We start from the raw sequence: 13,956 nt of genomic DNA, 5'->3' as shown, positions 1-13,956 counted from the left end.
GCCCTGTTCCTTCTTCATTAGGAGTGGCAGGTGGCTTGGGAGATTGTATATCCTTTCTGATAATGATAATAATGGTGGGAATCAAACTGGTTGGCTTTTTTGATAGCTGAGAGGACAGCTTTCTGGTCCGGAGGCCTGGGGATCAGAAGCAAATGTCATTTAATAATTTTATTTTCTGGTGTGCTTAATCAAGAGTTATAAGGAATTCTATATATGGTACTCAGCCTATTTCTCTAAAGATATTAGAAAATAAATACTTACTAATGAACAACTCCAATGTGAGGTATTGTTTGTGACTTTAAAAAATTTGCTGTATTTTAAGTAATTAACACAGTGGTTTGTATTGTGATACATTTGTTAATTGTAAATGTGGTTAACTGCATATACACATTATAAACTTTGTCTTAATGTGCTTAGCTTTTTTTCTTTATTGTTGACACTATTACAAATGTGCTTAGCATTTTTAAGCTAATTAATCCTTATGATAGCCCTGTAAAATAGGTCAGTATTATTACCCCAGATTTAGGTAAGGAGAAAAGGAAAAGGAGTTGAATTTGAGTCTTGCTTGGGTACTGACAGTTTGGTTTTAAAATTCTAGAATTATGCCCACAGACATATTTTTAACCTCCGGTTGATCGGCAGAATTAATAGAATTTTTTCATTCTTTACCTTATTGGTCCCAAGCAAAGTAACTTATATATATTGGGCACTTTGGAAAAATGGATTATCCCTGTAAGACACGCATACATATATCTTATCTCAGCACCATAGTAACATTGCCTCCAGCATTCTTGACCCAAATCGCAAAGATGGGAGAAACAAACGTCATAGTATGTGCACTACATGCTACTCTATGATGCTCCTGGTAGACTTGAAGTGGTTCGACAACAGGTGATTTGAGCTTGCCGTAGTCCAGAACATAGAGTGCAATCTGATCCCACCTGAATTCTGTGAACAGTCATTTCAGGCTTCCAGTTAGCGCTGATGGGCGAATCTTTGGACAGAGATGTAAATAAAGAGGTTTTCCTTCTTGCATTCTGCAGTTGCTTAAGAAGAGCTCACTCTGAAGTCTGAACCTATCTGATACTTACTTTTTTGTTTTTAAATGGGCCTGTATTAGTCAGTATGCCTTCGGCAGCAAGTAACAGAATATAGTGCTAAGGTAAAGATGGAATAAATAAGGAGTAAAACTTAGGACCTGATAATAAGAGGCCTAGAGAGAGACATTTCTAGGACTGGTTAAATCAGGGGCACATCACGCACCCAGGGGCTTCCTATCTTTCTGTTCTGCCATCTTCATTTCCTTGGGTTTGTCCCCTCCCGGACTCCAGGTAACTGTCACGGCTTCAGTCCTCGCATCCTCACACAACTGGGTTCAAAGGCAGACAGAAAGGGGAGCTTTAAAATGGGGGAAATTTTTCCCCAGGAACCCCCAGCATACAGCCTCTTTTGTCTCAGTGGCCAGGTCTGGGTTACAGGCCAACAGAGAGCAATCACTTCCATGTGTAAGTGAAATAAGAATGATCTGATTGGCTTGTCTCCTAGGTTTGGGGAGGGGCCCAGCACCCCTGACGGTTCTGGTGCGGGGCAGAAGTGGGCGAGAGCTGATGGGCAAGCAATGCATAGTGTCTTCCGCAAGACCGAGTTTGTAATTGGGTGCAAATTTGGGTCTTTGACACCTTCAAGTGGAATTATGGAATCTTATTTTTGTTCCATGCTATGATCTTTAGTTTATTGTATGAATTCGACATCTTCACATCTGCTTTTAAAACAAAACCAATGGCTGTTATCTTGAGGCAATGGCTTTCTCTAGTGCTTATTATACGATACGTGATGTCAAATTGTGTATTTCCTAAGAGTTAGTGTATTACTCATGTGTATATCTTAGTTTTAAGTACAACGTGGTAGGTACATAGTGTACAGATGCGCTGCATAAATAAAATGTCTCACAGTTTTTATTATCTTGTTACTTTGCCATGTTCTGTATGAGTTTGGGAGATGGCTTGGGTTGGGTAAACACAGATCAGAGTGATTTGATGTTTTTAAAAATTGCTGAATTTTTAGGATGGAGAATAAAAGAGTGACTTGAATGGTAAAAATTGCCATTTATCAGGCTTCACAGAATGGATTTGGTGTCATGCAGCAGAACTTCTCCAAAGAGAGCTCTGGTAGACTCAGCAACTTCAGTTCAGTGAATTCTGTCATTTTACCCATTTTTAGAAAGACTGCAAAAATCATGAGTTGCCTGAAAACATTTTCTTTAACAAGTGGTATCACCTTGTCCATGAGTCAGTCACTTATTATTAGTGGTCCGCCCTCCTCTCTCCCCCCCTCTTCCCCTTGTCATTTAACTATCAATCTTAAAATCATAAAATGAAGCAGACTATAAAGTATACCCTTTACAGTACCTCTCATCCCTTACTACCATACCTTTCCTCAGTACATTTCCAGGCGAATGTGACTATCCGTTTCTTTCTTTCTATATATATTTTTAATATGATTGATACAGATACCTTCCAATGATAGGAGACTTAATGTTTTTGCAGAATGTGGGTATGAATTATGTTTGAGGCAGTGATGGATGGATAGGAGTGGAATTTTATAGTGATGTGGAGATTTATTCTTCTTGTCAATTCTCTAGCTCATTGATATATAGTTGTAAGATTTTTCTGGGCCCCATTTAAACCCTGCTTATGTTCCCCAAGTGCTTCCCAACAAGGTACAGCCATTATGCTGTGTTGGGTTTTTTGATGCCAGAATCAGCTTGTTGTATTGAAAGTTTTAGTGCTGGCCAGGTAAACTCAGTTGGTTAGAGCATCATCCTCATATGCACCAAGGCTGCAGGTTAGATCCCTGGTCAGCCAATGGATGCTTGAACAAGTGGAACAACAAATCAGTGCTCTCGCTTGTGCTTGCTCGCGCTCGCGCTTGCTTACTCTCTCTCTCTCTCTCTCTCTCTCTCTCTCTCTCTCTCTCTCTCCCTCCCTCCCTCCCTCCCTCTCTCTCTCTCCCCTCCTATCTCTCAAATCAAGCAATCAAATAAAAAATTAAAAAAGAAAAAAGCTTTATTTTTTCTTTTGCTACTGACAGCTATTGAAATGGAAACATTGGACTCAGAGATTACAAAAGGAATATGATTGACCTCATTAAAATTTGAGAACTTTCCATGAGGTCTAGTCACAATAGCATCTCAGCCTTTTAACTTTTTTTTGTGGGGGGTGGGAGGGCTTATTTATACTGCCAGGAAGAGTTTAAGGCTCTTTTTTCCCCTCTTTTCAAAGGGGAGCTTGCAGAAAACCCGGTTTCCCACTTTAGATCCTTTAATCTGCATACTTTATCACGTGAAAGGAATCTTTTATTGATTTGGAATTCGTCTAGTGCTGTATGAATAGCGCCAGTCATGGTTAAATAGGTTGTACTGATAAAGCAGCTCTACCTTCTGTCTATACAGAACTCAGAGACTATTTGGGCATAAAGTTAAAATAGCGAGTGCAGGAAGGTGGAGGGGGGGGTTGGGGGGAGGGGGGGAGAGGGGGAGGCGGAGACCATTATTCCCTGAGGCGGCAAGTCCTGAGTTTTTCTCCAAGGAGGTGTAGGCAACACTGATCTCCTCCAGGCTGGCTGGAAACAAGAATGTTGGGAACTAGGAGAGAAAGGAAAGCTAGGAAAAGTGGAGATAGTCATGCTGAGCTCACCATGAGGCACACATTACATGCTCTTTCTCCTTCCTATGCAGGAAAGAAGAGTGCAGTGATTATGGAGTGTTTTTATTCACTGTGAGGGAGCAGATGATAGGGGTACCTCAAACCAGAGAGGTTGGAAATCTTCTGTGATGTCTTTATGGGTGTTAGCCCATGCTTTACTTATCTTTCTGTTCTTTATCCTTCACCAAGAGTATCTTTTGAAGCAGAAAAGCTTTAATGAATACCTTTAGTATTTGTAATACAGCAACATTAGCGGTGAACAATGAATATACTATAGCCATTCTGGTTATTTCGTGCTCTCCCATTGGTCACTGAGGGTAAAACTTAGATTGACAAGATGCCTGTTTTCTTTCTTACTATTCTAATCTATACATCTAAAAGCCTAAGTGACCATTAAGGCGGAATGACTGGAACAACCGGTTGCTATGATGTGCACTGACCACCAGGGGGCAGATGCTCAACACAGGAGCTGCCCCCGGCTTGCTGATGGGGCCTGCCGACCAACCCCCCAGTTCCCTCCCACCCCCACCCCTCACCTGGCAGATCCCAATTGCCTGATTGGGGATACCCCCCCCCTTCCCTGGGGAGGGTAGGGCAGAGTAAGGGCTGGCTCCCTCCTCAGGGCTGGCAGCCAACTTCCCATATCCTTCCCTCCCTCCCCCTGAACAGGGAACTGGGGTGGATGGTGCGGGAAGGAGGAGGCGGTGGGGAGGTGGGGAACCTGATAGGCCCTGATCACCAGCCAGACCTAGGGACCCCACCCATGCACAAATTTTGTGCACCAGACCTCTAATTTGTTATAAAGCATCTGCTACCCTCTCATATGGTAGGGTGTTTGTTTTTAGGTTTTGTAAATAGCTGCTTTTTATATTTCTAAACTAACAAAATGTGATTAAGAATGGGAAGGGGTGGACCAGTGCCTAGAGAGCAATGAGTGATATTTCTCTTTCTTTGCCCCCTCCTTCTCTCTCTCTCACCTGTGCAGATATAGGTTGAATGTGGGGAGGGTGCTAGTACATTTCACCCATGGTTGGGCAGGGTCACTAGACCTATACATAATTTCTTTTCCTTATCATTTTATGAACTTAAGAAACAAAGTAAATTTCACTGCCATCCCTTAGCTAAGTCACTTTATGGATTACCATTTAATTGCCTTGATTTAGGTATTTTGGGTCAGCCCACTGTTTCAAGTTTGTTCAATTTAAATGAACCATTCAGTTTGGCAGTGTTCCAGCCAAAGGGAGGATTGATCATGAGTGTCCAGCCAGGAGAGCTTTAGGCTTTACTGCCTGGAACTGAAACAAAGCTCTGTGATAGGAAAGGCTGGAGGGAGCCAAAAACTTCAATATAATGAATCCTTTGCTGTTTTAGTTTAAGTGGCTACTCTCTGTCCCTTGTTTAGGCCTAGCCAAGAAGGCCAGACCCACTAGTCAAGAAGAAGCCATGCTTTGGGTTTCTTTCACTTTTACTGTTATTCTCCTCCTTAATACATTCTTGACTCTGAATTTTGCTCTGTGTAATTTGCATATTTATATAAAATACTAGGGCACTTTGACTTTTCTTAGGCTCTTATGCAGAACTTATTTCTGGTCAAGATTGCATGGCTGCCCAGGTGAGTCAGACATATGATAATGAGGTATTTCCATCCTAGCTGGTTTGGTTTAGTGGATGAAGAGTCGGCCTGGAGACTGAAGGGTCCTAGGTTCGATTCCCATCAGGGGCACATACCTTGGTTGCATTTTAATTTTAAAAATGAGATAATATTATAATACTTCTTTGTAACATTTATTTCCTCTCAATGTCCCATGAATATTTTTCTATGATGATCATATTCATACTGAGCTATATTAGCTTTTTAAAATAAAGCTATTTCAACTTGTAGTGTATAATCCCAATTTCTATTTTCCCCCCCTGTTAATAGCAGTACATTGTACAGTATTTCTTTATGATACGTTTGTTGAAATTCAACTGTTGTATCAAAGACCACGCAAAACTCTAAAGCTTATGGAATATTGTAGAAATGTCTGCCTTAAAGTTTTTACTGATGGGTAGTATACTAACATTAGGTGTCTACTAGTTATTTTGTTAGAAGGTAAAGGTAGGATTTGTATCATAATTTTAATTTTTCAGTCCTTTCTTCATTTTTACTTAAAAGCTAACAAATGTGTTATCTCTCTATCCTTTAGTTTAATAAAAAACAAATTTTCCCCCATTTACCACAGTTTAAATGGTTAATCAAAAGTAGGGACTTTTTACACAGCCTCTTTGAAAAGAAGTGGATTAGCAAGTATTTTGTTGTGATTGCACATCAGCTTCCAGTATATATTTTGTGATTTGGTATAGAGAACTTTTTATTATCTTTTGGGTCATTCCATGGGTTTTGGCTGCCTTCCAAGGAGGCCGAAGTTAAAAATATCTGAGCTCTAAGGAAGTAGAATACTGCTATTGGTTAACTGTAGTATGTGGTAAAAATTGTGAGGGTTTGGTTTTTATTCTGGATGAGAACAAATGGTTATGAGGTAAACATATATAAATTGGTCTCTGCTCCTAGTTCTGGCACAGAGCTCCATAAAAACCCTCATAATTTACTAAGTGATAAGAGCACTTTATACACGCTATCTCTTGTTCTAATATTTGTTTTTTTTTACCCCAGTCCTGGCACAACTTCCTAAAAAAAACTTGTAAATTTCCTAAGTGATAAGAGCACTAAAAGCATCTTTTGTTCTAATGAGGTGGTTGGGTGGGCTCCTAGATGGGGGCTGGTCACCAGGAAGACCAAGCACTCTGGTGCTGTCATTGTATAGGAAAGGAAAGTTCTGTGAAGGATGAAGCAGCTATGGTAATGTCTGAGCTGACCTTTGAGGTAGTGTTTTCTGCCTGAGCATTAAGATTTCAGTCTTATTGGAAGTGTTTTGAATTATCAACTAGAGGGCATTGCTATTTAAAATTATATATACCACTGTATCCCCACCACAGAGGCCCCTTCTGCTCTTAGGATTCCCTGTACCAGAGGTGTCAGGTAGTTTCCTAATTTACAGTCTTTCTCTTTTAAAATCCTTTTAAGGCATCAGACTATGCATGGTTGTCAAATCTGAGTTCCTGAAAATAACTGAGTCACCGCATCTGGTTTTATTCTGACTAGTGGTATGCTAATGACTCAAAAAACACACAGATATTTCTTCCCTCCCATTGCCTGTGACAGGCCTCCATATGTTCAAATTCAGTATATTTGGTTTCTTGCATCTAAAAGCATACATGGTAAGTTTAGACTTATGACTTGAAGAATAAAATATCCTAAACAGGATTTTAGGAATCTTTGCGACAAGAATATTCATATAATTGGTGCCCCAGCAGAAGAAGAGAAAGAATGTGGTGCTGAAAATAATAATGACTGAAACATTTTCAAATTTGGCAGAAGACATAAACCTATAGATTCAAGAAGTCCAGTAAACCCAAGCAAGATAAGGTCAAAGAAATCCATACCCAGGCAGGTCAAAATCAAACTTGAAAATTAAAGACAAAGAAAATATTTGAAAGCAGCCAGAAAAAAAAATAACATATTTACCTACAAGGGGATGATTATTGAAATGACTGTGAATTCCATTCCCGAAACTATGGAGGCCATAAGTGGTACAGCATGCATATATATATGTTAATCCTCACCCCAGGGTATTTTCCCATTGATTTTTTTAGAGAGAGTGGAAGGGAGAGGAGAGATAGAGAGAAACATTGATGTGAGAGAGAGACATCAATTAGCTGCCTCCTGCACAAACCCCAACCAGGGTCTGGGAAACGTGCTACCAAGGTACATGCCCTTGACCAGAATTGAACCTGGGACCCTTCAGTCCAATGGCCGAAGCGCTGTCCACTGAGCCAAATCAGCTAGGGCAGTGGTACAGCATTTTTAAATTGCTAAAAAAAAGTAGTCAACGCAGAATTCTGTGTCAAGCAAACATTAGCTTTCATGAATGTCTGTGAAATAAAGACATTCCCAGGTGAAGAAAAAGCTAGAAAATTCATAGCCAACAAATTTATTCTAAATAATAGCTAAAGGAAGTTCTTTGGACAGAAGAAAGATGATACCAGAAGGACTATATTGGAACATCAGGAATGAAGGAAGAGCAGTGGAAATAGTAGAAGTCTGGGTAAATATAATAGTCTATTCTCTTCTTGAGTTCTGTAAAATACATCTCTGGTTGAAAGCAAAAATTATATCATTGATATGGAGTTTGCAATGTATATAGATGTAATATTTAAGATCACTATAACTTAAAGGGGGAAGGGTAAAGAGATCTATATGGATCTATATGGTGGTAAGGTTTCTACATCTTACTTGAATTGGTAAAGTATTGATTCTAAGTAGACTCTGAAAATATAAATATTTAGATTGTAATTCCTAGAGCAATCACTTAAGTATATAAAAAGATATAGTAAAACAACAATAAATTAAACTGAAATACTAGTAAATGTTTAGTTATTGCAGAAGGTAGGAATGAGGAGAAGAACAATGGAACAGATAACATAATAAAAAGATAAGTAAAAACTCAAACACACCAATAATTACATTAAACATAGTCTAAACAATCATCAAAATACAGAGATTATCATATTAGATTTTAAAAAATAACCCAGACATATGGTGTGTATAAGAAACTGACTTCAATAATAATAATATAGAAAAGTTAAAATACTCACACCTGGATATTTACTCCAGAGAAATGAAAACTTATTCTCACACAATAATCTATACACAAATGTTTATTGAATCCCTATAATTGCTAGAAGCAATACTTTGTGGTACATCCATAATACGATGGAATACAAAGAAATAAGTTATTGATACATGCAACAAATTTGATGAATCTGAATTTAAGTGAAAGAATCTAGTCTTGAAAGGTTAGATTCCATTTATGTAACAGTATTGAAAGTACAAAATTATCGTGATAGAAAACAAATTAGTGGTCACCAGGAGTTAGGGATGAGGAGACTTTTTAGGGAGAAGGCACTGTTCTGTATCTGATGGTGGCAATGGTTACTTGTGCTTACATTCATAGAGTAAATTGACTGTAGGATAAATAAAATGTTTTTAGAAAGCTGATTCTGGTTTGAGTTCCTTGGCACAGGAGCAAGATTGGATTCCTCTGACAGAGAGAACTCTTTAATTGGGGTGGGAGAAGGGGTCACTTTAAAGTGTGAGTTGTTACAGAGTTGAGACCTCACCAACCATAGCCCAGATCCTCCAAAACGTGTAGACAAAAATAAGAAAGCAGTTAAAATATTCTTAAGAACAGGACCCTTCAGATATAGAAGCAAAGAAAATGAGGGAGTGAGAGTGAGAGCTAGTTGTAGACCAGGGAATACCAGGAGGAAGGCCAGACACTCAGAAATTCTTTGTTGGGATCTGCAAGGGAACTTGGTTGTAATCTGTTTGAGTGGTTTGCTGAGATAGTTTATTTTCATCACCCCAAAGCTGTACCCCTCAGTCTGGGTTGAAAGGTACTTTGGAGGAAAATTGCCAAGGGAGAGCAGAGTGTAATAGCAGGAGGCAAGATGTGCACTAGCGTGAGAGTTCAGTGGGCAACAGAAAGCAGGGTGGGGTGAATGCGAGGACTTAGAATCAACAGAATAGCAGGGGAAAGTGCTGGATTTCCCACAGTATGGCTCTGTCTTCTGTGTTCTACTATTAAAGAAAAGTGTAATCTTTAGAGTAGACAATTTGGGGAAACTCAGAAAGGAGACATCTAAGTGAGGAAAGTAATCCCTTTTGTCAAGCCAGCTGTTGAAATTCAATTTATTTTAGAGTTTTTTATTAAAAATATGTTTTTATTAATTTCAGAGAGAAGGAAAGGGAGAGATAGAAACATCAATGATGAGATGGAATTATCTATCTGCTGTCTCCTTCATGCTCCCTACTGGGGATGGAGCCCACAACCCCCGACTGTGAATCAAACTGTGACCTCCTGGTTCATGAGTTGACACTCAACGGCTGAGCCACAACAGCTGGGCTGTTACAGTTTTATTAATTAAAAATTTTAATACTAAATATTGATCACTGATTTTGTATATCCTTGTATACTTCCCACCGAACTGCTCATATTGATATTTGCAAACTATTGGCTATATATTCTTATCTGAATAGTTGATAGGGGGAAAGAGTCAATTTCCCATTATCCATAATTAGACTATTCAATTCATACTTTCATCAATTTAAAATATGCTTAGTCCATTTTCAGGAGGGAAGATGATATAGCCTAGTGGGCAAATAAGCTTTGAAGTCAGAGATCTGGATCCATTCCTAGCACATTAGTTGTGAACCTTGGCCAAGTTACATACTTTTCTGAGCTGGGGCTTATAGAGCCCTTGCCTCACAGGGTTGTTGCAAGGATTAAGTAAATATTGGCATCATCCATCTACCCTCTAGCCTATATTGTCCTTCTCTATTACCACACTTTAGTTTACTACTAATTTGAAAATACATTAAAAATTATGGTTCAAAAGCGAAATAGAAATAATCCTAATAATACAAGTCTGATTGAACTGCTGATCTGCTCTATGCAGTATTTCACATTTGTCACTCTTCTGCTCTGTTACCATGGCTCAGCCAGAGTCGATAACATTGCTAAAGACTTCCAAAGACTAAAATGTTGCTTTGAGAGGACTAGAGAGGAAATCTGCTTTTATTCTCAAAAAATTGCCAGATATTTCTTGTGTGTTTAATGTGTGGGTTGAAGTTCTGTCATGATCTGCAAAATATAGTGTATAGTTTTGACATAATGAATCAGAAGACACTGCATGTGAAAATGTACATCTCAGCCTGAATGTTCCTAACTGGGGCAGAGGTGTAATCAGTGAGAGGTTGAATGAAGCATTCAGTGGCACAATGGCCTGGTTTACGGAGTAGATTCCAGAAGAGGGATTATAATTTCACTGTAACAGATCCCCAGTCTGAAATAGATGAGCTCTGGTTTTTGGCTAGGAAAAATAAGTAAAAAATAGTACAACCAGTAGTTTAAAATTTTCCACAAAGATTTGCACTACTGAACAGTTTCTCTGCCTTGGGACTGCAGGTTTTGTTGTGATGGTGGTTTGATGTCTCTTCTGGTGGTTGATCGTGATGATGGAACAGTATTGGTTTGCATATGGCTTGACCATACTGGGAAAAAATGGTACATGAATTTAGACATGCTCTTTTGAGGTTGCTTAGCTTAAGTATGATAAACAAGATCAAGAGGGATGCTATTGATGGATTTTGAGGCAAGGAAATAGATGTTAGATCAGATAGAGTGTCCTGCCAGGCAGAGGAGAAACTTAGTATTGTCATGTTATCTGTTTGCTAATGTCCAGGCAGGAAAGGCTCATGGTTGGCATAGGAGATCAGGTTGTAGGGCAGTCCTCAGTCATGACCGAGGTATCACCCAGGCCTGGGAGGCCATACAAACTGCCCAAGTCCTGGAACTGTGGTAGGAGGTGGAAATGTGGTTAGAGGAATAGAGTTAGAATCACTTGAGCTATTATACTTCACTTCAGTAGGCGTATCTTATATTTTTCCAAGGTAAAGGCAGGACTGTTCTTAGAGCATAGGGCAAGGCTGAGATGAGAGGAAGATTCTAATACCAGAAAGAGGTAAAAGAGGATGGGCAATGGGAACAACAGGAGTTTCAGCATTTTTTAGGAGAGTTTTCTGACATGAGCATATTTTTTTAAAGGTGTTTTTTTCAAGTAATATATTTATACAAACTATGCCTACGTCAAATAGCAGCTCCCTATTTCATTATCCTCACCCTTGAGTCTCACTCACAGAAGCTATTACTTTGACATTTAACTTTATATTTCTAAATAACATGCTTATAATGTAATTTTTTATATTTTTTTCAATGTTGGACATAATCTGGACTCTTTCTCCTGGGGAAGATTAGCATTCTCTTATATTTTCAACCCAACCTTTCCTCTTCCCTCATCCATGGATGCTTGCTTGTTTTCAAATAGTTGAGTTTTTAAAATCAATTAAGTTTTTACATTATATAATATAAATTATATTTATTTGGTTATGCCTTCATGTACCATGATTCCTACTTTTTTAAAATTATTATTATTGTTTAAAGTATTACATATGTCTCCTTTTCCCCCCATCGACCCCTCTCCAACCCCACCCACCCCCCAGGACAAGCCCCCACAGCCTCAGTGTCTGTGTCCATTGGTTATGGTCATATGCACACATACAAGCCCTTTGATTGATTTCTTACCCATCCTCCCCTGCCTTTCCTCCGAGATTTGACGGTCTGTTCCGTGTTACTCTGTCTCTGGGTCCATTTTTGTTCACCAGTTTATGTTGTTCATTATATTCCACAAATGAGTGAAATCACCTGACACTTATTTTTCTCCAACTAGCTTATTTCGCTTAGCATAATGCTCTCCAGGTCCATTTATGCTGTTGCAAATGGTAACAGTATTCCATTGTGTAGATGTACCACAGTTTTTAATCCCACTCATCTGCACGTAGGCTGTTTCCAAATCTTAGCTATTGTAAATTGTGCTGCTATGAACATAGGGGTGCATGTATCCTTTCTTGTTGATGTTTCTGATTTCTCCATGATTGTTTTTGCTTCCTGTAAAACATTTAGTGTTTTCTGGAATTGATCCCCCCCCCCCCCCCCCAGCATAGTAACGTCTATATTGTCTGACAGAATTGTAAAACTTAATATAAAACTCATAAGATTGTGTTTCCTTTTTCACCTTGCGAGATATTCTCCAACTCTGCCTCATAGGTATGCTACATAGCTATCTTGGAAATGATCCTTACCTCGCCTGTGTAAAAATTTTTTTGTTTTTTTTTTAAGTTGAATTTATTAAGGTGACATTGGTTTGCAAACTATACAGATTTCAAGTGTACAACTCAATAAAACACCATCTGCACACTGCATGGTGCGCCCACTGCCCCAAGCAAGGTCTCTTTCTGTCCCATTTCCCCTTCTTTGTCCACCTCCACCTAGCTCCCACCCTGCTTTCCCTGTGGCTGTCACCACACTGTTGTCTGTGTCTATTATATCCTAGAGGTCCGGTGCACGAAATTCTTGAATGGGGAGCGGGGAGAGTCCCTCAGCCTGGCCTGCACCCTCTCCAATCCGGAACCCCTTGGGGGATGTCCGACTGCCTCTCACAATCCGGGACTGCTAGCTCCTAACTGCTCGCCTGCCTGCCTGATGGCCCCTAACCACCTCTGCCTGCCTGCCTGATCGTCCCTAAGTGCTCCCCTACCAGCCTGATTGCCTCTAACTGTTCCCTTGCTGGCCTGATTGTCCCTAACTGCCTCTGCCTGCCTTGCCCCACACCCAGGACCCAGGATTCTCAGGCCAGTCACAGGCACTCGGAACCTGGGCTTTCCTCCCTCTGGCCGGCTGCAGGGGACCGTGGAGGGGCTGCTTCGCCCGGGCCACAGCCTGGCTGGTCCTCAATCCTCTCTCCCCAGTGTTGAGTGTCTGAGCCATTAGGGAGTGACCGCAAGATGCAATTTACATATTAGCTCTTTATTATATAGCTAATTTCCTCCCCTAATCCCTTTACCTTTCATCCAGTGCCCCCTCCCCTCTGACAACTATCAGTCTGTTCCATGCATCCATGCCTGTATTTCTATTTTTTAAAACCTAATTCCTGTTTCTGGGCTGTACATTTTCCTCCTTTGGTTTGGTCTCTTTCAGAGCAAATTGGAGCGTTGGCAGATCAGCATATTGTCCATGTGGCATGTGGCGAGTCCCACAGCCTGGCCCTCAGTGACCGGGGCCAGCTATTTTCTTGGGGTGCAGGGAGTGATGGTCAGCTGGGACTCATGACTACTGAGGACTCAGTGGCAGTGCCCAGGTAAGAATGTCATGGAAAGAAACCTGAGTTTTCAAATGTCAATTGTTGTGAATAGTATTTCCGGAGTTGCTTTGTTAGACATCTTGTTTTAGTTTCTGCTTTCTTCATTTAATTGCTTCTCCCTCGTGCCACTGCTGTACCTTATATTGTTATAGAACTTGTCATAAAAATTGTAATTATTTACAGAAGTGTGTATCTCAGGTTAAAAAATGTGAGTAGTTGGGAATGTACTCTATTTATTCTAGTAGCCTAATTGCTAACAGTGCTTGGAACTCGATACATTTTTTGAATTTAAAAAAAGCATCTTTTCAAGTAACCTTTCACATAATATTGCAAATCAAATACTCAATTAAGCACTTTAAGCTAGAGTCACAAGGCTGACCTGTTAGTCTAATAA

General features: G+C 39.8%; 1 protein-coding gene across 3 annotated transcripts in view; it reads left to right on the top strand.

Moving 5' to 3' along the window:
• HERC3 (HECT and RLD domain containing E3 ubiquitin protein ligase 3) overlaps nt 1-13,956 on the top strand; it is an 88,032-nt gene that overhangs the window by 13,822 nt on the left and 60,254 nt on the right. For all 3 annotated transcript variants that reach the window (XR_014794851.1, XM_084881762.1, XM_084881763.1), the window contains exon 4: nt 13,400-13,559. Coding sequence is in view for 2 of the 3 variants with exons in the window: in XM_084881762.1 (XP_084737888.1) it covers nt 13,400-13,559 (160 nt within the window). In the remaining variant the exon portion in view is untranslated. The remainder of the gene's footprint in view (nt 1-13,399; nt 13,560-13,956) is intronic.

This window comes from Pipistrellus hanaki, assembly GCF_964339955.1.
Source record: "Pipistrellus hanaki genome assembly, chromosome: 1".
NCBI lineage: Eukaryota > Metazoa > Chordata > Mammalia > Chiroptera > Vespertilionidae > Pipistrellus > Pipistrellus hanaki.
This window is presented reverse-complemented; position numbering and strand designations above follow the sequence as displayed.